Source organism: Artemia franciscana, chromosome 6 (genome assembly GCF_032884065.1).
Source record: "Artemia franciscana chromosome 6, ASM3288406v1, whole genome shotgun sequence".
Classification (NCBI taxonomy): Eukaryota; Metazoa; Arthropoda; class Branchiopoda; order Anostraca; family Artemiidae; genus Artemia; species Artemia franciscana.
Window position 1 is genome coordinate 7,657,766 of NC_088868.1, and position 24,523 is coordinate 7,682,288.

The 24,523-nt window shown below is 34.9% G+C and overlaps 1 protein-coding gene across 1 annotated transcript in view; it reads right to left on the bottom strand.

The window, feature by feature from the left end:
- LOC136027986 (vacuolar protein sorting-associated protein 53 homolog) overlaps positions 1 to 24,523 on the bottom strand; it is a 160,882-nt gene that overhangs the window by 116,429 nt on the left and 19,930 nt on the right. The window contains exons 3-4 of the mRNA XM_065705496.1: positions 22,900 to 23,114; positions 12,688 to 12,951 (exon numbers count right to left, since the gene is read on the bottom strand). Coding sequence (XP_065561568.1) covers positions 12,688 to 12,951; positions 22,900 to 23,114 — 479 coding nt within the window. The remainder of the gene's footprint in view (positions 1 to 12,687; positions 12,952 to 22,899; positions 23,115 to 24,523) is intronic.

Genomic DNA, 24,523 nt, shown 5'->3' on the forward strand with positions numbered 1-24,523 from the left:
TCTATGCTTTAAATGGAAAAAAAACTAGCATAGATTACATTTGTTAAAGATATTGTGTAAATACAGAAAAAAGGAAATATCTGCTAAGCTATCGAGCAACATTTTACCAGATTTGTTTTTGTACAGAGCTAAGTGTTTTTGTACAAGCTAAGTTTGGTTTGATGGACTTTATTATAGTTGAAATGCCCAAGGATAGTTTAGGCAGTCGGCTGAGCGATTGAATATCAAACAATTGGCAATACCAAAAGTGTGGGTCGATCCCATCTTCTGGGACTGTAATGAAAGGTGGATATGTCATGTTTCACGAATGAAGGAACACACTACCAATTTCTTTTTTTTGTAGTGCTAGGATAAACCAATCAGTATAAACCAATCCACCAATCATCTGCACTCTTTCTCTTTAAGGAATAAGCACTAGGTAAAATAATATAATATTTTTTAATTTGCATAGTTTTATTCAATTTACTATACATAATATTCATGGTATAATATATAATAAATATATATATACTTCGAAATATATAAGTTTTTTTAAATGTATAAAAATTCATAAATATAGCCTATAATATTTATGGTATAATATAAAATAAATATATATACTTCGAAATATACAAGTTTATCTAAATGTATAAAAAATTATAAATATAGCCTTTTTCTATTTTTTCTCTGCTTTTCATAAAAAAAAAAGAAAAAAAAATTTGTTTTCTTTACTTTTTTATTAGTCCAAGTAAAATTCGATTTGCATTCTAGTGCAATTTGAAGCATTCTAGAAACCTGTTAACGGATTGGTGCTTCACCATCGATTAAGCATGTAGCAAACGATAATTTATTATAATTAAAATTAAATTCATAATTAAATTTTTGTAATTAAATATAATTAAAATAAAAATAGAAAATATAACTATAAAACATAAAATATAATATGTAAAAAATTAAATAAAAAAATAATTAAAGTTAAATTATAATTAAATTTATTATAATTAAAGTAATTAAAGATAATTCATTATAAAGATAAATAATGTAGCTAAAACTAAAGCTAAAGATAACTAAGCATGTAGCTAAAGGTAGCTAAAGACAGTCTAAAAATATGCTGTGTCCTTAAGGTTAACATTATTTTCCATTTCCTGATTCACATAATTTTTTAACATTTGATACATAAGTTTTGAAAGCATCATGTATGTAAGCTAATTACTTTGGTCCAGAACATAAAACCTAACACCGATCTATGTTGTCAAAATCCCTAAAAAAAAAGGTGAAATTAGATTACAAGAACGTCGTCAAAACATCGTATAACGTCACGGTGGTGTCATAGCGGGCAACAAACTATAAAAATCATTAAATTTTTGAAAAAACCAGGATAAATGGTGGAAGTGGAACCCGCTAAACAGTCCCAAAGGGTGGGACAAATGATTGAATAACTAGAACGTATCAAATCGACGCTTAACGGTATCAAATCAAACAACGGTAACAAATCAAAACGACGCTCAGCGTTGTGAATAGGGGGAAAAATTGAAACAGGGTTTTAGCAGGGTAAAAAGGCATTGAAACTGATAAGAAAAAATACTGTTTGCTTCTATCTTCAGATCATATGAGCGTCGTCTAAACATACCATAAGATTGCGCTAAAAAGCGAAAACCAACCCATTGTGTTTCTGCATAAAAGTCAGTAAAATAAAGCCGAAAATGAGCCCTGGACAATGGTGAATATTCCTAGAAATTGAGACAAAATTAAATCACAAGAACGTTGTCAAAATTTTTTATTATTTAAGAATTAACGACGCTTCTTGACTACTAAGGTCCCTGCGTCGGCCCTGCAGTGCATTTCTGTAGCGTGATTCGATCTCTGGGTCCCGTATTACCAAGCTAAGGTCAAATCCACTGCGCCACCACAGGACCTTGGTCAAAACGTTCTGTAGTGTTGTTAATCTTCAAAAAGCATACATAATTCAATGTATGCATGCATAAGTCAACAAAAGCATATGTAAATCAAAACCATACATAAGTCAATGTATGCATACATATGTCACAAAAGCATACACAACTCAAAAGCATTCATAAGTCAATATATGTATACTTAAGTTAACAAAATCATACAGAAGTCAATGTATCCATACATAAGTTAACAAAAACACACACAAGTCAATGAGTAAAAATGAGCTTCTGGCAGCAATGATCATCTCAATTATTTAATTAGGTAATTTTGACATCACACTAGAAGTAATGAAATCGAATGTTGTAAAACTGTAAATTAATAATTGTTAGTAATTAATAATTGTAAATTGTTGTAAAATTGTAAATTAAATAATTGCCAATTTTTATTAAAAATTGCAATTAGCAGTCACAGTTCGCTGCTTTCCTCTGCAGTGGTGGTTGTTGTTGGTTTTTATACCCAAAACTCTCGAGTTTAAGTTTTGTCGTGGAGTTGTATTAACTATTTGAAGTGAGCACAATTACAATATTTACCCCATCCCCCACCAGTAGAAGCATTTACTGCTTACCAGCGGGAAACTTTATGTTTTACGACAGGTGGAGCCTCCCTGGCCCAATGAATTAAAAGTTTAATTTTCAAGCCAATTGAGAAAAAACAATTTTTTACCCATTTATGAGCTACATTTTGGAAGGTCTCTCCCCCCACATTAAACGTGTTGTGCATTTGGGTACCTTTCAACTAGGAATTTGCAGTACGAAGTTTCAAAAACAACTAAGAAGCCAAAAATATGGCCTTTTTGGTCCCATTTTTTTAGGGAACCATGCCCCAAGACTAGTGTTGTAAAATTACCGTAAAATAAAAACTCGGTAAGTAAAATTGGTCAAATACGGTAAAATTGGTAAAATAAGGTACTCCCTAGGAAATACAGGGTAAAATTGGTGTTTTAGAGTTGTCCTGTAGCTACAAGACCAGTTGAGTATTTCTTTTAAGTATAACTTACAGCTTTTAATGAAATTTTTGGTAAGTATCTGTTATAGCGCCGACATCAAATTCTTCATCTAAGTAGAACCTGGGAAACCCCATTATCGCGATACAGATCACATTCTCAATACAGATCCCAAACTAAATGAACTTCGCACATGGTCAGAAAACCGGTTCTAACTTTCCTGGGCTTAAAAGAGGTAATGCCTTCATCTAGAGTTTCATCAATTTAATTAACTATCTAGATCCTTTTGGTAATATTGTGTCTAGGGTAATACCTCTTGGACAGTGCCTGATTCCGGACATCCATTTATAAAAAAAAAAAAAAAAAAAAAAAAAAAAAAAAAAAAAAAAAAAAAAAAAAAAAAAAAAAAAAAAAAATATTTACCGTTGTTTGGGAGTAAAGTCAAATTAGTCATTTTTTCTACATTTAAACCTAAGAAATGCTACCCAAACAGCCTTGCATATTTAAATAGCCGTATTCAGCCACATTCATCATACCGTATACATACTTATTTATTTTTTATAAAAGTACCGGATACAAGAAAAAAAAGAGGTTTGTAACACTTTGATGACTTTGATTTTCTGAGCACTAGATCATAACAGCGGAACGTTCAGTCACAGTCGTTAAGACTTCAGGATTTGCTTCAGCAGGATCTTCAACAGGATTTGCTTGCAAATCTAGCTCCTCTCCTTGAGGCTTAGATCCGGATTCACTGGGTCGCCCCTGGCAGTGACCGTGCCTGTTCCATCCCCCCCCCCAAAAGAAAGTCCTGGATACGGCACCTGAAGATTATATATCAATTTCACCCTCCATTCTCCCTTAGCGCTAATTCTATATTTATCTGAAGATTCTTTCAAAACAACGGCTGAAACACAAAGGCCGTTAAACTAGAATAAGAATTTCTTTTAGGCGCTGTAATCAGTAACAAATCATTCGGTAGCAAGTGGTGGAAACTGAGCTAAATATTAGTTAAGTGGACTGTAACTTTTGATTTCCAATTGATGAGCCTCCTTCAAAATTTATTCGGCCACCCCTTTCATGTAAAGTGCCTATGGGAAAACAAAAAAAATACTATAGGAAATACAATACGATTGCCCCTGACTTAAACAAGAGAGTAGAAATTCCAATTTCCCTTCTAATAAAATCCGGAATTATCCAAGGGGAAAGTAGCGGGGAATTTTTCGCGGGGGAGGGGAAATATTCCTTGGGGGAAGGGGGCGAACACGGTTACCGGGGAAAAGACGGTATAATCACAGAATTTCTCTAAGATGTGAAATTTAAAGTAAAAATGAGAATATTGATTTTGCTTTGGCCCTCCAAATTGCTGAAGATCCAGATCATGTAGTTCTTTTTGATTAGGCAGCTTTAATATTTGAAGCAAATGGCTTCCCACATTCTTTTAGGATGGTAATGAAAATTAAATCATAAATAGGGACCTTGCTTCTAATACAGATACTGGAGATATTCCTATAAACCAAATTTACAGTAACTTAAAATTATAGGATTCAATCCACATTTTTCTTCAGTTTAAATTAAGATCATCTGACCTCACTTTTAATGAGAATTAGGTCAGTAGACAAGGTAAGCAAATCAATAGGCAGAGAATTCTTGCCCGGTTTAATTGGTGAGCAGTCTTTCATTTATTCTGGCTTGTTTTTTTGGTAAGTTTGACTCAGTGTTTATTCTGCTCAGTTAGAGTTAATCCAAAAGGTTAGTTTTCCTTCTTTTTTTTTTGAGGATTGAAAACGGCTTGGTGGAAGTCCCGAACGAAATATCCGCCCTTCTCATTTTCGGTTCTTTTTTGTCTGCTGGCTGACATTACCCTCATTTTTCTTAGCTATTTAATTTAATTCTCTTGTTTGTCATATGTCAATCCTGCTCGTAGCCCTTTCTCGTAGCCCTTTCATTTTTGGTTCTTTTTTGTCCGCTGGCTGACATTACCCTCATTTTTCTTAGCTATTTAATTTCATTTTATTTTCTTGTTTGTCATATGTCAAACCTGCTCGTAGCCCTTTCATTTTCGGTTCTTTTTTGTCCGCTGGCTGACATTACCCTCATTTTTCTTAGCTATTTAATTTCATTTTATTTTCTTGTTTGTCATACGTCAAACCTGCTCGTAGCCCTTTCATTTTTGGTTCTTTTTTGTCCGCTGGCTGACATTACCCTCATTTTTCTTAGCTATTTAATTTTATTTTATTTTCTTGTTTGTAATATGTCAATCCTGCTCGTAGCCCTTTCATTTTCGGTTCTTTTTTGTCCGCTGGCTGACATTACCCTCATTTTTCTTAGCTATTTAATTTTATTTTCTTGTTTGTCATATGTCAAACCTGCTCGTAGCCCTTTCATTTTTGGTTCTTTTTTGTCCGCTGGCTGACATTACCCTCATTTTTCTTAGCTATTTAATGTCATTTTATTTTCTTGTTTGTCATATGTCAAACCTGCTCGTAGCCCTTTCATTTTTGGTTCTTTTTTGTCTGCTGGCTGACATTACCCTCATTTTTCTTAGCTATTTAATTTCATTTTATTTTCTTGTTTGTCATATGTCAAACCTGCTCGTAGCCCTTTCATTTTTGGTTCTTTTTTGTCCGCTGGCTGACATTACCCTCATTTTTCTTAGCTATTTAATTTAATTTCATTTTATTTTCTTGTTCGTCATGTGTCAAACATGTTCGTAGCCCTTTCATTTTCGGTTCTTTTTTGTCCGCTGGCTGACATTACCCTCATTTTTCTTAGCTATTTAATTTCATTTTATTTTCTTGTTTGTCATATGTCAAACCTGTTCGTAGCCCTTTCTCGTAGCCCTTTCATTTTTGGTTCTTTTTTGTCCGCTGGCTGACATTACCCTCATTTTTCTTAGCTATTTAATTTCATTTTATTTTCTTGTTCATCATATGTTAAACCTGCTCGTAGCCCTTTCTCGCAGCCCTTTCATTTTCGGTTCTTTTTTGTCCGCTGGCTGACATTACCCTCATTTTTCTTAGCTATTTAATTTCATTTTATTTTCTTGTTCGTCATATGTCAAACCTGCTCGTAGCCCTTTCTCGTAGCCCTTTCATTTTCGGTTCTTTTTTTTCCGCTGGCTGACATTACCCTCATTTGTCTTAGCTATTTAATTTTATTTTCTTGTTTGTCATATGTCAGTCCTGCTCGTAGTCCTTTCTGTCTTTAACAGTTCACAGAACTAAAGTAATTTTATTTCAGCCAATACTTCACCATTTAAAAATTTTAATTACCTGTATTATAATACACTTTACCGTTCTGATAATAAGAGGCCTAAGTCAAACAGAGGGCTTTTTAAATCAGGGGACACAGCAATACACAAAACAAAATCATATTCGATTCTTTTTCAGTCAGGATCTTCGCGCTTTTGTGCTCTGAGAATTGCAATTCTTCAGTTTAAATTACTGGAAAATTGTAAGATGCCGGTAAAATAGGTAAATCACGTAAATTACGTAAAATAAATAAATTATGTAAAAGTAAAATACCAATTTTACAGGCTCCGTAAATAACAGTGCAATACGTAAAATACCGAATTTATTGCGACCAATATTACCAGTTACCACACTACCCAAGACTAACCCAGGTTCTACATTACGGCTCCTTTGTCCTAAGAACTAACCTAAGAACTAGCACTTTTTCTTTACATTTTGACTTACATTTTTTACATTGACATTACATTTTTACATTTTTCTTTACATTTTTACATTGATATTTTTTTCATTTTTACATTACATTACATTACATTTTTCTTTACATTTTGACTATCGGACATTTTTTTTCTGATATAATCACGTTCTCTTATTTGATATAAAAAAACACGTTCTCTTATTTTTTTTAAATTAAGAGGAGGTTTTTTCGAACAAGTAAATGGTTTACCCATGGGGGCCCCTTTAAGTCCTTTATTAGCAAATTGTTTTGTAGAAAATATTGGAACAATAGCTTTAAATTCATACTTTTTAAAACATAAATTTTGGGGGAGATATATGGATGACATAATTTCAGTATGGAATTATCGGGAGGAGGAATTAAAAGGTTTTTTAGAACATCTTAATTTTTGGGGAGGTGATTTAAAATTTATAATAGAATTAGAAGAAGATAATAAACTTCCTTTTCTGGATGTTCTTCTTTGAAAAAATGAAAATAGTCTGGATTTTAAGATTTACAGAAAACCTACTAACAATAACAGATTTTTGTCGTTTTTCTCCGGTCATGCTCGCCAAGTAAAAATTGGTTTAATCATATCCTTAACTGACCGCATTTTTAGAATTTGCTCTCCAAAATTCATTGAGGAGGAATTATTTTTGTTAAGAGATTTTAATAAGTAACCATTTTCCGGGTTGGTTAATTGACCAGACTTTTTCGAAAAGAAGGAAAAAATTTCTAGAATTTTCTGACGATATTCTGGAAACAACAGAAAAGAAAGATATTTTTTGTTCTTTACCATATGTTCCAGGTTTGAGTGAAAAGCTTAAAAGAATTTTACAAAATAATGGCTTAAAGGTACCTTTAAGAGGTAGTATTACTTTGGCTAGTTTTTTAAATTCTGGAAAATAATCGAACTTCCGTAGAGCAACAAAGTGGGGTTTATAAAATCCCATGTACTTGTGGAAGCTCTTATGTAAGACGGACTAACCAGAATTTAAAGATGAGATTGCTACAACATCATGATTCTATTTCATCGTCTTTAAAGCAAAATACCAAACCTGAAAATTTCACGTCGGCCCTCTCGGAACATATCTTTAATTTTCCAAATCATTTTACTTCGTTTGAAAATGTTTCTTTGATTTCTAGGGACCAAGGTTTAAAGCAAGTTTTTAGGGAAACAATCGAAATTTAAAAAAACTTTATTCAAGAATAATTCCATAAAACAGAGATACATGTGAATTTGGATTGAATTCAATTTATGATAATTTACTAAGTTCAAATAAAGTAAATATCATCTCACCTAAAAGCTATGACCTCTGTCCACGTAATATGTCAGATAAATCTAATGAACTGGAACCGAAAAGGTCAAAGAGATTGGCTTCAGCTGTAGCATTGAAAAAAATAAGAACAATAAACTATATGTAATTAGTTTATTAGGTATAAATTTTTTTTGGCTTTATTCATGTCTTTTAGTTTTACTGCTGATGATGAACACTGTATATGTGTTCGAAATATCCAGTTAAATTTTGTATCTGTTCACTGTCAATAAAAAGGTTTCATCCCTATTTTGAACTTTTTTACTTTCGTAATGGAGCTTCAGAAACCTGAGGAGCCAGGGGAATGTCTAAGGGTCATTCTAGGTACTCATTTGACTGATTGTATGCAAAATGTGAGGTAAATGTGGTTTTACCACAGATTTTAGGGCTATAATGAAGAAAGGCATAGATGGCTAGGCCAAAATCTTCGAGAAGATTTGAGTCTAAGAGAGGCGTGTAATGATGTATTGACATCAGGATAGATGGTGCTGCAGTTAAATGCTAATGTTTGTTGTGACCAAGACTATTAGGGTGTTTATATAATACATTAGTTGGTCTTTTCGTGGAGCTACTTTTTTTTAGAGGTATTTGAAGATGAGGTTTCCACACAATTTCTGTATGTGTCAATAAATCATTCGTTTCGTTTTTCATATGGTAAATGCAATTATGTTAAGGAATCTGTGCTTTTTTGCACCTCCTGCAGGAGGTGCTTCCTGTACCTCCTGCTCCTAAAAACTAACCTTGCACAAACTGATAACAGACAGATTTATTTAGCCATTTTAAGACATTTTAAGAATCCCCTCCCTCATAAAAAAAATTGTGGAAAAGCGATCCCTGGATATCCGACACCCAAGGGCAAACATACCTGCCTAGTTTCTGCAACAATATGTGTATTTAACAGTATGTCTTTGTCTTCATTAGAGTGGGATTGAAGCTTGAGACACTCGGTAGTAATGAACAGTATCCCAAGTTGTGTGTCTGCTTATAAGTATAAAAACAATAAATCTTGTCCTAGCAAGGAGCAATAACTCCCAAGTGTGGTTCGCTGTTTTACCAAAGTAAAAATAAAGTGTCCTTTGCAGCTATTAGTATAAACATGGCAAAAAGAGGTATAAAATTAAAGTAAAAGATATAAAACAAAAGTAAAAAATATAAATTAAAAATATAAAACTAAAAGTAAATATATTCATTAAAAATATCGAGAAAAATATGAAAAAGAAAAACGATGAAAAAGATAAAGGAGGCGTCAGTAGCAACCCACGCAAAAACGCAAAAATTAACATGAGTAGGGTTGATAACCCCTGTGCCTTCTCAAGACCAGAACTCAATTTGCGCTTTACTGAAAACAAAATACGTTTGAAATGTTTTCACCTTTGTCACTTTAATAAATGAAAAATTATCAAAACCTCAAGGAAGAAATTTCAGTATATGTCAATTAAATTGACAATCCTCGATCATTTGCTTGTTTTTTTTTTAGTAAAGGGCAAAATTACAAAAATTGTAATTTTTGTACGTTTTGAGTTTGAATCGGTTATTTTATTTTAATATGTGTTTGTTTTGAGTTTAATTCATTTATTGATTGTGATTTGTGATAGTTTTACGCTTGGAAGATTATTTAACTTTATTTTTGCTCATTCTTGGTTTAATGGAGATCTACTTTTCTTTGAAAAACTTGTCTAGTGGAAAAGGTTTCTTAAATTAATTTAAAAAATACAATACCATAAGGAAGGCAAAAATGAACAAGAGTAGGGCTGAGAACCCCTATGCCTTCTCAAGACCAGAACACAGCTTGCGCTTTACTGAAAACAAAATACGTTTGAAATGTTTTCACCTTTGTTACTTTAATAAATGAAAAATTATCAAAACCTCAAGGAAGAAATATCAGTATATGTCAATTAAATTGACAATCCTCGATCATTTGCTTGTTTCTTTTTTTCAGAAAGCGCAAATTGTGTTCTGGTCTTGAGAAGGCATAGGGGTAATCAGCCCTACTCATGTTAATTTTTGCTCGTTTTGAGTTTGAATCGGCTATTTATTTTAATTTGTGTTCGTTTTGAGTTTAATTCATTTATTGATAGTGATTTGTGATAGTTTTATGTTTGGAAGGTTATTTGACTTTATTTTTGCTCATTCTTGGTTTAATGGAGCTTTACTTTTCTTTGAAAAACTTGTCTTGTGGAAAAAGTTTTTTAAATTAATGTAAGTAAGAAGTTTTTTAAATTAATGTAAGTAAGAGAATGTTACTTTTAACGTTAGGGAAACGGGCAGTAGCCATACTCTTGTTTGTAGTGAAGACACCATTCATTAGAAGTGAACAACCCCTCTCTGAAGTTTATCCAAGCACGCCTTCCGTAAGAACCATATATGCCCCGGCAGCATGCCGGGGCATAAAAGTGCCTGTCCCCCGGTCCTGAGGGGATTTACTGACACCGGAGTTTTTCTCATCTTACCTTTGAACTATTTTTAACAAAGTAGTTATCTCAAAGTTTGTATTTGACGGCTTTGGAGAAAAAGGGCATAGTGGGTGGGGGGCTGGTTGCCATCAGATCTCTTTTTACTCTTAATGTGGCGTGAGGTGGAGGAAGGCTAGTTGCCCTCTGATCTTTTTTAACTCTTAAAAAGTGAACTAGAACTTTCAGTTTCTAATCAAATGAGCCCTCTCTGAAGCTTATACGAGCATCCCTTTCACAATAACCATAAATGCCCCCAGAGCATAATTTACAACGCCTGTCCCCTGGCCCTGAGGGGTTACGTCGACACCGGAGTTTTGTTATCACACCTTTGGGGGAAAAGAGGCGTGAGCGGGGGCTAGTTGCCCTCGAATCTCTTTTGACTCTAAAAAGTGAACAAGAACTTTTTCAATTTCCAATCAAATGAGCCCTCTCTGAAGTTTATACGACATCCCATCCATAAGAACCATACATGACCCCAGGGCATAACTTACAACGCCTGCCCACAGGCCTTAGGGGGTAATATCGACTGAGTATTTCTTATCTGAACTATTTAGTCAGGTCCAGATGCCTTGGGCTAAATCTATCTTTGTCCCCCTTTTTAAAAAGAGAGAAAAAGGTGACTGCAATAACTATAAACCAATAAGCCTGACAAGTCAACCTACGAATAACTATAAACCAATAAGCCTGACAAGTCAACCTACGAATACTCCTACAAAAATACTCCTTGACCGACTGAAATTTCAAACAAATCGTATCATAGAGGAATATCAGTCCGGCTTTCAAAAGGATCGCTCCACCATAGACCAGATTTTCTCAACTCAGCAACTAACCAAAAAATACATTAAATATGCAAAAGACCTGATAATACGTTTCATCAATTTCAAGCATGCTTTTGACTTGATACGGTGTGGTGGACTCTGACGCATCCCGCTATGCTATGTAGTCCCTAGAAATAATTTTGAATAAGGACATGTATTCAAAGTTAAATAGCCAGGTCCAGATGCCTTGGGCTAAATCTATCTTTGCCTCTCCTTTTTTTTTTTAAAGTGACTGCAGTAAACACAGACCTTTAAGCCTGACAAGTCAACCTACGAAGAATCCTACAAAAATACTCCTTGACCGACCGAAATCTCAAACAAATCATATCATAGAGGAATATCAGGCTTTTCAAAAAGATCGTTCCACCGTAGACCAGATTTTTGCAACTCAGCAAAACCAAGAAATACATCAAATATGCAAAAGAGCTGATAATACATCAACTTCAAGCAGGCTTTTGACTTGATACAGCGTGAAAGACTCTGGCGTATTCCGCTATACTATGGAGTCCCAAGAAATATGATATTTTCATTAAGGACATGTATTAAAGTTCAATAGCCAGGACCAGATGCCTTAGTGACTAAAATATAAATTTCTTACAGTGATTCTACACTGTCGTCTCTTGTTTCACCAATTAGAAGACAAACTGGCACGCGAAGATGATATTGCGCAAATGAATAGCATAGAAAGACACTGATCACTCTTCAAGCAGACACTGATAGTCTCGTATCAGCAACTGAAGCCTTTGAAATGACCAATAATGTCGCCAAAATCTATGTCATGTGGGTTTTTGGAGATCCTGCGCCATGAACTGTGCAGATAACAGTTAAAGGGGAGCTAGTTGAAAACGTCGATTCCTTCGTCTACTTTGCTGCCTCATTGCTCTTTACAATGATCACTCAAAATCGATCGGGCGAAAAATTGGCTTGACTAGTTGGAGATTCAAAGGCTTATTTCTAATCAGAAAAAGACAAGCAATAGTCAAGCGGAACCTGGTCAATAAAGGCTTACGATGAACAAAAAATCTGCTCATTTGTAACTAAATTCTTCCACCACATGCCGGGGATTACCTAAGTTTGCCGGGTATTGAACAAATATCTCCGTGAACTCCTCCGTTGCTCCCGTGCCATCATGGACAAGATCCAAATTCAAAAGTTCTGCTGGCTTGGTCGTATTAAACGAATATCAGCCAACCAGCAACCAGAAACCCCCTTCGACGGAAAGTACATGGAACACACCCCCAAGGCCTTCTCCGGAAGAGATTGGTTGATAGTGCTCAGGACTATAACCTTCGCCAGCAGCTTCGTCTACCACCAGACTGATCAGAATATCGTCACAATATTCATAGAATTCCCAGAAGAGAAACCGCCCAATTACAGTCACAAAGACCGGATGGACTTAAGTCAAAGTAAGTCAAGTGTAGATAGGTTTTATCTAGCTAATTAAACCCATGGTTTCAACTAGGTTTTACTAAAATTTAAGAGTATGTGTATGAAAAATATAATTAACGAGCTACCTCTTTAGATTAACAAGTTCAACTTACCTATAAGTATGACCGATAACGTCAAGTACTTTACAGGATTGTCCTAGTTCATTCATGGACGGCCCGGTGCGGCTAGGATTTTCAAGGGACTCCTTAAAATCCTGTAAAATCTGCTTCCCAAGACTCTCTTGAACAGACTGGAACTGTGTGACAAAGCCTTGGATGTGTGGAACTTCTTTAAAAGTTTGGAGGTGCAATACGACATTTGAAATACCTTCAATCAGGTTGGCAGTTTCACTATATTGACGTTTCTTGGCAAAATGCCTACAAAAAAGAATCAAACATTAGGGCGAAAAAATAAACTGTTACGGTTGAAAGAGAATTACTACTGTTCCCGTGGTGTATGTCACAATAACAAATGAAGTAAACAAAACATTTTAAATTAATTAATTCAAATAAAGTATAAAATAATACAGCCATGATACGAAATTAGAATAATAATATTACACAATATTTACATAATAATCTATAATAAATGCATATGAAAAAAATAAGAAACATTAAAAATACAGTATTACAAAAGATAGTGGAAAAGATTTAAATAGAGTCTATAGAAAAAAAATAGAGTATCTAAAGAATATTGCTACAAAATACTAGAAAATTACAACATTATGCAGCAAAAATAAATTAAAACACATTAATTAAAAATATAAATTAATATAATCAAATTATAAAGACAAACAGTACTCGTGATTAATGCTAATATTTAAATAAAAAAAAAAGAGGGACTGCTTGAAAAAAAAAACTGCGATTCAAAACTTTTTCGTTTTTAAATAGCTCCAATTTTCTAAAAGGAGAGTCAGTAAGGTGGAATTTAACTCTTTCATCCTTATTGTTGGCTTAAAATTTCACAGAGGAACAAAGAAGAACAGATCAGATTTGAAATAGGCAAAGTTATTTGACTAGCATTTCACACGTCTGCTTAAGGAAAGATCAATAGAGGAGCCCCGACTAAATCATTCGAAATAAACTATCTAAAACTTTTCTCAATTCATTTTCTTTTTTACTGGAATTTTAAGATCATACAGTAAGCTTTGCAAACAAACCCTAAGAAAAATTAGCTGGAAGTTACAATGTAAAAAAAAGAAATTTTAAATAAGAGAAAAAATTGAAAAAGAAAGAAAGAACTTAATAGTAACATTGATAAAAAAAACTTCTAGTAAAAGGAAAAAAAAAAAGAACTGCTTCATTTAATAATACAAGTATTTACTGAGGCAAATCAAACAGTTCGTGGTAACGAAATGTGGTAAGGAGCGACCCAGCTCAATATTAACTGAAACTCTAAAAAACGGAATTTTTATACCAATAGTTACATCAAAAGAATTGCATTTTAATGCTGATTTTAAATAAATAAGTTTCATCAAGTTTAGTCTTACCCATCAAAAGTTATGAGCCTGAGAAAATTATCTTTATTTTAGAAAATAGGTGGAAACACCCCCTAAAAGTCATGGAATCTTAACGAAAATCCCACCATCAGATTCAGCGTATCAGAGAACCCTACTGCAGAAGTTTGAAGTTTCTATCTACAAAAATGGGGAATTTTATATTTTTTGCCAGAAAACAGATCATGGATGCGTGTTTATTCGTTTGTTAGTTTTTTTGTTGTTTTTTTTTTTCAGGGGTGATCGTATCGACCCAATGGCCCAAGAATGTGGCGAGAGGGCTCATTCTAGCGGAAATTAAAAGTTCTAGTGCCCTTTTTAAGTGACCAAAAAATTGAAGGGCACCTAGGCCCCCTCCCACGCTCATTTTTCCCAAAGTCACCGGATCAATATTCTGAGATAGCCAATTTATGCAGCATAGTCGAAAAACTATTAACTATGTCTTTGGGGACGACTAACTCCCCCCTCAGTCCCCGGTGGAGGGGCTGCAAGTTACAAACTTTGACCAGTGTTTACATATAGTAATGGTTATTGGAAAGTGTACAGACGTTTTCAGGGGGATTTTGTTTTGGTTGGGGGAAGGTGGTGTTCAGGGGAGAGGGTTGCGTGGGATGATCTTTCCATGGAGAATTTTGTCATGGGGGAAGACGATTTCCATGAAGGGGGCGCAGGATCTTCCAGCATTATTTAAAAAACAATAAAAAAAATACGAAAAAGTTTTTCAACTGAAAGTAGGGAGAAGCACTAAAACTAAAAACGAACAGCAATTATTACTCCCATAGGGCTCACCACCTCCTAATACCTTGCTCTTTACGCTAAGGTATTTTTAGTAATTTCAACTATTTATTGTACGGTCTTTGTGATTCATGGATCATTCTTAAGGAATTGGGACAAAATTTAAGCTTTAGTGTCAAGAGCGAGGTGTTGAAAAGGGGGCGAACCCCCTCATATACGTAATAAAAACATAGGAATATAGAAGTTCGTTACGTAAGTTAATTCGTAATTTATTTATATTTTTTTTACTAATAAGAACGTTCATAAAAAATTAAAAGTTCTAGTTGCCTTTTTAAGCAGCCAAAAATTGGAGGGCAGTTAGGCCTCCTCCCCTGCTCCTTTTTCTCAAAATCGTCTGATCAAAACTATGAGAAAGCAATTTAGCCAAAAAAAAAAATAATATGCAAATTTTGGTTTAATTATTCATGTGCAAAGAGCCGAAATCAAAACATGCATTAACTTAAAAAGTTCAGAAATTTAATTAAAAAAAAAACAAGTTTTCTTTAACTGAAAGTAAGGAGCAAAATTAAAAATAAAAACGAACAGAAATTACTCCGTATATGAAAATGGTTGTTCCCTCCTCAACACCCCGCTCTTTACGCTAAAGTTTTTTATTGTTTTAAAAAGTAGAGTTAAGAGAAAGAGTGAAACTTTAGCGTAAAGAGCAGAGCGTTGAGGAGGGAACAGCCCCTTTCATATACGTTGTAATTTCTGTTCGTTTTAAGTTTTAATTTCGCTCCTTACTGTCAGTTAAAAAACTTATTTTTTATTTAATCATATATTAAAATCATCCAACAAATCATCGCAAGCGGTGGAACTACGAAGTTTGTAAACTCAACTTGCAACTGGGCAAAATCATCAGCCTAAATCCACAATCTTCCTTTCGACAGTAGTTGTCAAATTCACAATCTGGATTACGAGCTTACATTCCTGATTGTCAGTGGAACAGAATTTTCACAATCTCAAAGGAAGGGCCAACAGGGTAATGTAGACCCAGAATCTCTGTTTGGGATGCAAGGTATACAGTTAAGCAGTTTATTCCTCGGGCAATAAAGTGCTCCACTTGCAACTGTTTTGGTCACATGTCTTCTAATTGCCACAATGTCTACTATGTAGTGGACAACATAACCATGAGGAATGTCACCAATCCAAGACAGTAAAGGAAGATCAGGTACTTAAGTGCCCTAACTTCAATGGTAACTCCAGGGACTGCCCAGTATTCTTTAATAAGAAAGCAAGTGTAACTTATTCTTTCACCAATAATGTCCCCATGAAGGCGGCAGCTGAGGTCTTGAAGAAGGGACTTCTCACACAAACAAAATATGTCCCCATGGTCCATACAGAATCTTTACCACAATATAGAATCCTTGTACATCACAATATTTTAATTAAGAATCCCTTACTGGTGAAATTGGTTGTCTTTTTCCTAATAAATAGATCACAGGTTGTCAAATACCAGAATCATTATTCAAATCCTCTTCCTGTCCACAATGGCATACCCTAAGATACTCTCCTAGGTCTCTTACCTTTTTCAGTCATGATTAACAGCCTAGCGACAGATTTTCCTGACTGATGGAAATTTTTTGATGATCTAACATATGTTGAAACTTGTTTCAGAAATTTAATAAGCGATTCTATGAGCATCCTCAATGAAATTTTTTGAGATTTGTTTCCTCATATTCTTAGCCAGTCTTCTTAATCCTATTCCTGAAATGTCTGTGTCCTCATTCAACTACTTGGCGTCACAACTTCTTCAAACTTAAAGTGGGATATCCACGTTAAAGACATCATCCATTTAGCTAATGTGTCTATCACCCTTCTTAAGCTTCTAAATAAAATTAAGCGTTCCCCCTTCCCACTCCTTAAGGATTTATACGTCTTTTGTCCACCCGCATCTCAAATATGTTTGCCCAATTTGGCATCCTGGTATCTCTCAGGAAAAATTGAAACAAATTGAATTAATCAAAAGATACATGGTCTGGTTCAGTTATTGACTGAAGTGAGACCCAAGCAAGCTAGTTATCCAGAAGGAACAGAATAATCGAGTGATACGAGCGTATATGACCTATTACTCAAACCCCTCATACCCCAAACAAAAACAACAAAAAACGTGGTAGAATTAACATCGAACTTTATAGAAGGAAGTTATAAGCTGTTGGGCACAACCATCTTTCTTGGACTGGAAAGTGAGTATGCAACATGTAGTAAAGCAATGGAGAGGCAACAACCAAAACAAGCCTTTTAAAAGACTAATCTCAAACTCATCCAGTGGTCAATTAACCTACACACGGTGATAAAACCCTAGACTTGATTTTTACCAATATTGAAGATTACTACTTTACCCCCTCCATTAGGGGTAGGTGATCATCTATGCATCTTTTGTACCCCTTTATCATCCTTTCCCACCAAAAACAGGGTCAGTTATTCATATAGACCAATTACTGACGAGATGGCCACCCATTTCAAAGTAAAACTTAGTCCCAAATATTTGGCCAATATCCTATGTCTTACCAATGGTAATGAAATGGCTTCTATGTTTTCAGCTGAAATTTTCCCGTTATATTGTGACACCTTTCGAGTGAAAAAAGTTACTCAGAAATTTAGCAGCAAATCCTGGATAAATAAAAAAAAATTGTGCCTAATAAATGAACGTGATTGACTCTTTAAGAAGGATTTTTCCAAGACTCTCGGAATCTTTGAAACATGTTAGTGAAATCCGTAAAGGAAGATAGGAGCATGGTGCTCACGTGCTCAATAAGTTGTTGTATTCTGACCCTAAAAAATTTCACAGAAGTGTTCAATTTCTCATGGGAAAGGTTTTTTTCTTACTGGATAGTAATAGTGACCCAGCGAGTTCGGATATCATAAATGATCATTTTCCTTCAGGTTTTAAAATCACCCCTTCCCCAATCCAACATATACATCAGACTCAACTTAAACTAGAAAATATTAACACAAATAAGTCAGTATGCTTAGGTGATATCCAAACCAAACTGATTGAGGATTGTGCCCAGTATTTAAGCGTACATACCATTTGTAGTATGTAGTGGGACATGTCCCAGTACCATGGGTGGTCATTCAAAAAAATCATAACAAAAAAACCCTTGGACATCCCACTTTGAAATTTTCACCAGTTGTTTAGAACAATGAGAGCTTTGTATAGAAGAAAGCAAATAAAATTCTGTTTGGGCAAACTGACCCAGGTGATGGTTACTAGATTACATTTGCTATTATTTTGCTGGTTAATTAAAAGATGCTTTACCCAGAAAGAGCTTTCAAATAGCTTTTATTTGGTATTTTACTTTTGTCTCTAGGTACAATAGGAGCTGAGATACAGCAATTTAATCATTAGCTGGTCGGCGTAAATCGGGCAGTTTGGGTCGATGTTCAATGACCCATATCTCGGTCACCGGTTCAGCAAAAAATCTACAATTATGTTTTTGGGAGTTTCTCATAGGAGTTTATCGCTGTGCCTCATCAAAATCAAAGACAATGATGCAGTATTTTATTCTAAAGCGTGTTGATTTAATACGGAATGCTCCTACTCCTTGGACTACTACTACTGCTACTAAACCTAAAACTATTACTATTAATTCTACTCCTGCTGCTAAAACTATAACTACTAGTGCTACTACTACTAATAATAAACCTAAGGATTTTAAGGTGAAAATTTTGGGCAATATTGTAACTGTATTGAAATAAATCGAAATACACTATGCCCACATTGATTGTCAAGGGGACGTATCAGCAATGCTTCAGGATCGGTTGATGGTATTAAGCTAAAAATTTCATCGTACGTTGAAAGGGATGTTGAAGGAAAAAAGGTGCTATGTGCATACTACTACTAATGCTACTACTGCTACTACAACTATTGCTACTATAACTATTGCTACTATACTAGCTAAGGGTATTAATGTGAAGCTTTCAAGTAATAATTAGGCAGATGCTGCACTTAATCAATACGAACTATGATCATGGAAGTTGTCAATAGACTGACAAAGCAACAAGACACTAACGGCTCACGTTATCAAGTTAGACTTTTCAGGGTGTGTTATGACAAACTTTGAACTAGCCAGAAGACACTATACGTATACCTTTGATACTACTTTTACGGTTACTTTAAGTGATGATACTAAGGGAATTAAGTTGAAACGCTTAGAGGGAGTTCCAATTAAACAAAAAAACTATACACAAGGAAGTATTAAGAGGACATATAAGGAACTTCATAGGCAGCGCTGCTCTATCATAGCAATTAATATCATTGACATTTTAAAGGAGCTAATTTGATTGGGAATTCAAACCAGCGAAATTTTCAATTGAAAGTTAAGATTGTTATTTTGTACACCATAGCTGAACGGTCTTGTAAGTGTATCTCTAGGACTATTGCGTATGTCAACCCCCCATAGTTACGCAATCTGCCCATTATGTTTGAAAACTAAAAGTTGCCTTAAGATTAAAAGAAAAAGCACTGTGTGTATGCTGACTGCAATAAGACATCCCAGCAGTTTCCCAAGATCGATTGAGGGCACTATGTTCAAAATTTCGGGGCTACGTCTATCACTACTTCTGCTCTTAAAATTTAATTAAATCAAAAGAGTGTAAGTGTATCCAAGCTGTCAAATATAGATTTTTTTGCGAGCGGTATCAACTTTTATTTTTCAAAGTCAACTAGAGGAGATATAAAACTTTATTAAATGGCACTATTTGTGTCAGATTTTTAAAAGGGTGTATGTTGTTAAAAATTATTGAAACATTTTCTCCAGCATACAAATAGCAAGTCAAACTATAAATTCTTAAAGAAAAACCAAAAAGATTGAAACTATTATTTTCTTTTTCCCTGAAAAGACTATGTCAATATAAAACGAACAGAGGTTAATTAAAAAAGGTTTTTCAACAAAATAAGTTTTTCAAAGAAAAGTAAAGAACTCCATTAAACCAAAAATGAGCAAAATGAAATCAAATTATCTGCCAAGCGAGAAACTATCACAAATCAGCATCGATAAATAAAAGACTAACAAAACGAACAGAAATTACAATAAGTAACCGAGTCAAACTCAAAATGAACAGTCATAAACATGAATAGGCCTCAAAACCCCTATACCTTTTCAAGGCCAAAACATAATTTGCACTTTGCTGATAAAAGAATTAAAATGTTTTCACTTCTATAAATTGAATAAATAAAATATTAGTAACATTTTAAGGAATAAATATCAGCATATGTATATTAAACCGACAATGCACATTCATCTGTATTCTTTTATCAGAAGCTGCTGATCAGAAAAGGTAAAGAAAATCAAACAATTCTTGTAAATGACCTAATTTTTTGAATCCATAGTGAGTTATTGAGGCTGTCCTTTGGTATGCAATGAACCAGGAAGAAATATGTGAGTATGAATATGGGCAATGAATGGGGGGGGGGTAAGTTCAGGTAAGTTTTTCGGGGGGAATTTATCCGAAAACTATATTGGTATCAGATTGGTACGGTACCGATCCATCGGCATCGACAATGGACCCCAAAAATCCATATCGGTCGGACACATAGAGTCTTTTGATTTAGTTCAACTTTCTCCTGAATATTTCCTCAAACTTTCACTTCAATATCCTCAACCGTGACAGTACTCGCTGCAGAAGCAGTAGTTGGAGTGGTAGTAGTAGTAGCGTGCGAATTTTGTCTTTTCGGTCAAGTTATCATTCCCCCCGTCAGTTCCTGTGGGCTCCAAATAAATACACTCCGTCATTCCTGAGTTACACCCTTTTGAAAATCCGTATGCACATGTTTTTTATTTAATTCAAGACTCCCCTCAGAATTCTCTGTAGGGTTTGCCTGAGTGCCCTTCGTCTTTTTGGACGCTAAAGGTCAAACATGCCCACCTTTCTCAATAACAAATACTGCACGTAAACAAAGGGCGACTTACAGCCCTTGTCCCAAGAGCTTGGAGGGGGGGTTGACATACCCATAGACATAGTTTTTGAACTGTTCGACTATGCAGAACAGAACGGCTATTTCAATATTATGATTAGATGTGTTGAGGGAATTGAAAGGAGTGGAAGGGGGTTGGTTGCCATCCAATCACTGAAGCCCTTACAAAAGGTATCAAGACCTTTAATTTTCAGTCAAATTTAATTAATGATTTAATTAAAGATTAATGATTAATTTAATTAATGAGCAGATTAATTTCCAGTCGTTCTGAAGTTTCTAAAACTCCTTCTATATGAAGTTCTTCGGTGAAAAAAAAAAATATAATAAAACATTGTGCTCACTTTGCTCTTTACTTGGGCAGCGCTATTGCGCTGCCTATGACAGTTAATAAGCTTATTGCAACTAATTTTTGTAATTTTTTGCATACAACAGGCAAAATTTTGTTCAATAGTTCTGATTAAAACTACTACTACAACAAACAACTATATGCAGCAACAAGCCGCCTGAGACCAACAAAGCTACGCACGCTCCTCTTCCATCCTAATCTATTTAAAGCCTCCTTCTTCACATACTCCCAGGAAGTTCCATTTCCCTTAAATCTTCCTTTACGATATCCTCCCACCCCGAACACGGACAACCTGCTTTCCCAAAACCAATTAAATCAATTATTTGCTTATTGTGCGCCACAGCTCAATAAACTACAATTAGTTCTTTTCTAGATAGAAAATTCTTGTTGATTTTTCTATCAGACCAAATTAAACATTCTTCTTAGAGCCTTTGTTAAAACTATTTCTTACAATTTTCAAAATTACTCCCGTGAATTAAATTTTGTTGCCCAAACAGCGTTGAAACTACTATTACTGCTAACAACTGCCCACAGTGAGTTGAGACCAACACAGCTGCGCACGGTCCTCCTCCAGCCCAATCTATTCAACCCCCCCCCCCTCTTTACACCCTCCCAGGAAGCTACCCTTTCCCTTGAATCTTTCTTTACAACATCCTCCTACCCTAATCGTGGAGAATCTGCTTTCCGTATAGCCCTAGGTTGTTGGCCGATTAGGACAATTTTTAGCAATGTGTCATCCTTCATCCGCAGGACGTGCCCTAGCTATCTCAGCCTTTCGCTCATTATAGCCCTAGAAAGCGTGAAAGTTTCCAAAGGAGCTTAATAATTGCGCTTGTTGAATAAATAACTGCAATTAGTCAATATAAGCTATATTGAACTCAGGGCAAGACTCTTCACCTTTCACAAGATACTATCTTAAAAATATAATTTGTTTATATTAGAAAATATAATTTATGGCAAAGTTGTGCTTGGATGCCTTTTTGAGTGTTATTTTTAAGCTCATTTACAGCTAAGGATTATCAGGCATCACTCACTCCAATGCGCACTAATCCAATACTGGAAATAAAAAGTTCCAGAGGAGCCACTAAAATAAAGCAAAAAACGAAGACCATTTGAAAAAAGCCCTAGGAAATTCCTGTATGTACTTTTATTTAATAGTCTATACTTTTTATCTCGCTCATAAAGGCATACAACTACACCCCCTCCTTGGTGGACAAATATATAGCCCACTATATATTTCCATTATAATTCTCAATAGATCTACTTTTTTCTTCGCTGTTTGATTACCATCCACCGTTAAATCAATAAGAAAAAAAGAATGACACTATCAAAAAAACATAATGGGAATATATAAAGTCGGCTGCATACTCATCCGTCAGGGAGAGGAGGGGTAAAGTTAGCAATGTACCCTTAGGAGTGAAAAATTTTATATACGATTGTTTTCAAGCAGTTTTGCGTAGGGTTTCTTTCGAACGGTCGCCTCATCTACATATTTACCAAAAACAAAACAAATTCCTGCCATTTTAACCTGTTTGAAGATAAGCGAACCCACCTTTTTCAGTTTTTGTATTTTTTCAGGGTTATTCTTCTTTTTTCGGTCATTATTTTCTCAATACAGGGTGATTTCATTTTGTTTCATGCTTCGGCATAGAATTTAAATTCAAACAACCCTACAAGCCTGATAATCCATAGCTGAAAAACCTTCTTCCAATAATGTGCAACAACCAGACTACAATAAGCAATCATAATGCAAACCATAATGCAATAAGAAACCATAATGCAATACTTACTGAAGACTTTCAATACCATCCACAAACATATGCAAGTGATTAAGAGTAGTAATGGCGCTAGTTAAATTCCTTTTAGCACAATCCAGTTGTTTTATATCCCTTGTAATTTCGCAGACATTCGACTCCGATTCTTCAGCCAGTGATTTTATAACTTTGATCTTGTTGAACAATTGCTGAATCGCACGCTGGGATTCAATTAGTGCTTCTTGACCTTCCTAGTATTTAAAAAGAAAAAAGAATTATAGTCAGATTTTTAAAAACGACCCTTAAACCCTCCGTACTAAAAAAAAGGTACCAAAACAATGAAGAAAATACTTTTTAGTGTTTTCTTCATTGTTTTATAACTTTATTTATTTATAACATTGTTTTATTTATTTTATAACTTTGATCTTGTTGAACAATTGCTGAATTGCATGCTGGGATTCAACTAGTGCTTCTTGACCTTCCTAGTATTTAAAAGAAAAAAGAATTATAGTCAGATTTTTAAAACTACTACTACTACTACTAATAACTCACTGCAGCACCAAGCCGCCTGAGGCCAACACAGCTACGCACGCTCCTCCTCCAACCTAATCTATTTAAAGCCTCCCTCTTTACACCCTCCCAGGAAGTTCTCATTTCCTTTAAATCCTTATTTATGACATCCTCCCAACCCAGACAAGGACGACCTGCTTTCCGTGTAGCCCCAGACGGTTGGCCAAAAAGGACAATCTTCGGTAATCTGTCATCCTTCATCCGTAGAAGGTGGCCTAGCCATCTCAACCTTTCTTTCATTATAGCCCCAGAAAGCGAGATTGAACCACACTTTTCGTACAACCTACTGTTTGAAATACGGTCAGTCAGCCGGGTACCCAGAACAATCCGTAGGCAATTTCTCTGGAAAACATCTAGTAAATTTTCATCTGCTTTTCGGAGTGTCCATGCTTCAGAGCCATATTTGACCACTGTCATCACTGTAGCTTCCAATATTCTAATCTTGGTTTGTAGGCTTATCTTTCTATTCTTCCAAACTTTTTTTAACTGTGAAAAAACACCCTGAGCTTTAGCTATTCTACTTTTAACATCTTCACTGCTCCCACCATCTTCACTAATAATACTACCAAGGTAACTGAAGCTCCCAACCTGATCAATCTTTTCGTTACCTAAGGTCACCTGTTCATCTTCACTTATTCCAAGCCTTAGTGACTTAGTCTTCTTAACATTAATTTTCAAGCCTATTTTAGCACCCTGAACTCGCAAAACCTCTAAAAATTCATTCATTTTGCTCACACTTTCATCTAATATGCTTAAATCATCAGCATAATCTAAGTCCAGGAGCGTTCTTCCTCCCCATTTGATTCCATGGTCTCCAATTGCCTTTCCTGTGCTCCTTAAGACGAAGTCCATCAAAATGATCCATATAAAGGGGGATAGAACACAACCCTGCTTAACTCCTGATTTAATACAAAACCAGTTGCTAACCTCATTTCCTACCTTAACCGCAGCAGTATTATTCTCGTACATAGCGCAAATCACTTTAATGTATTTTTCTGGTATACCATATAACGATAAGACCTTTGTTAACGCTGTTCTATCAACAGAATCGAAAGCTTGCTCATAATCGATAAAACTAAGGACCAAAGGT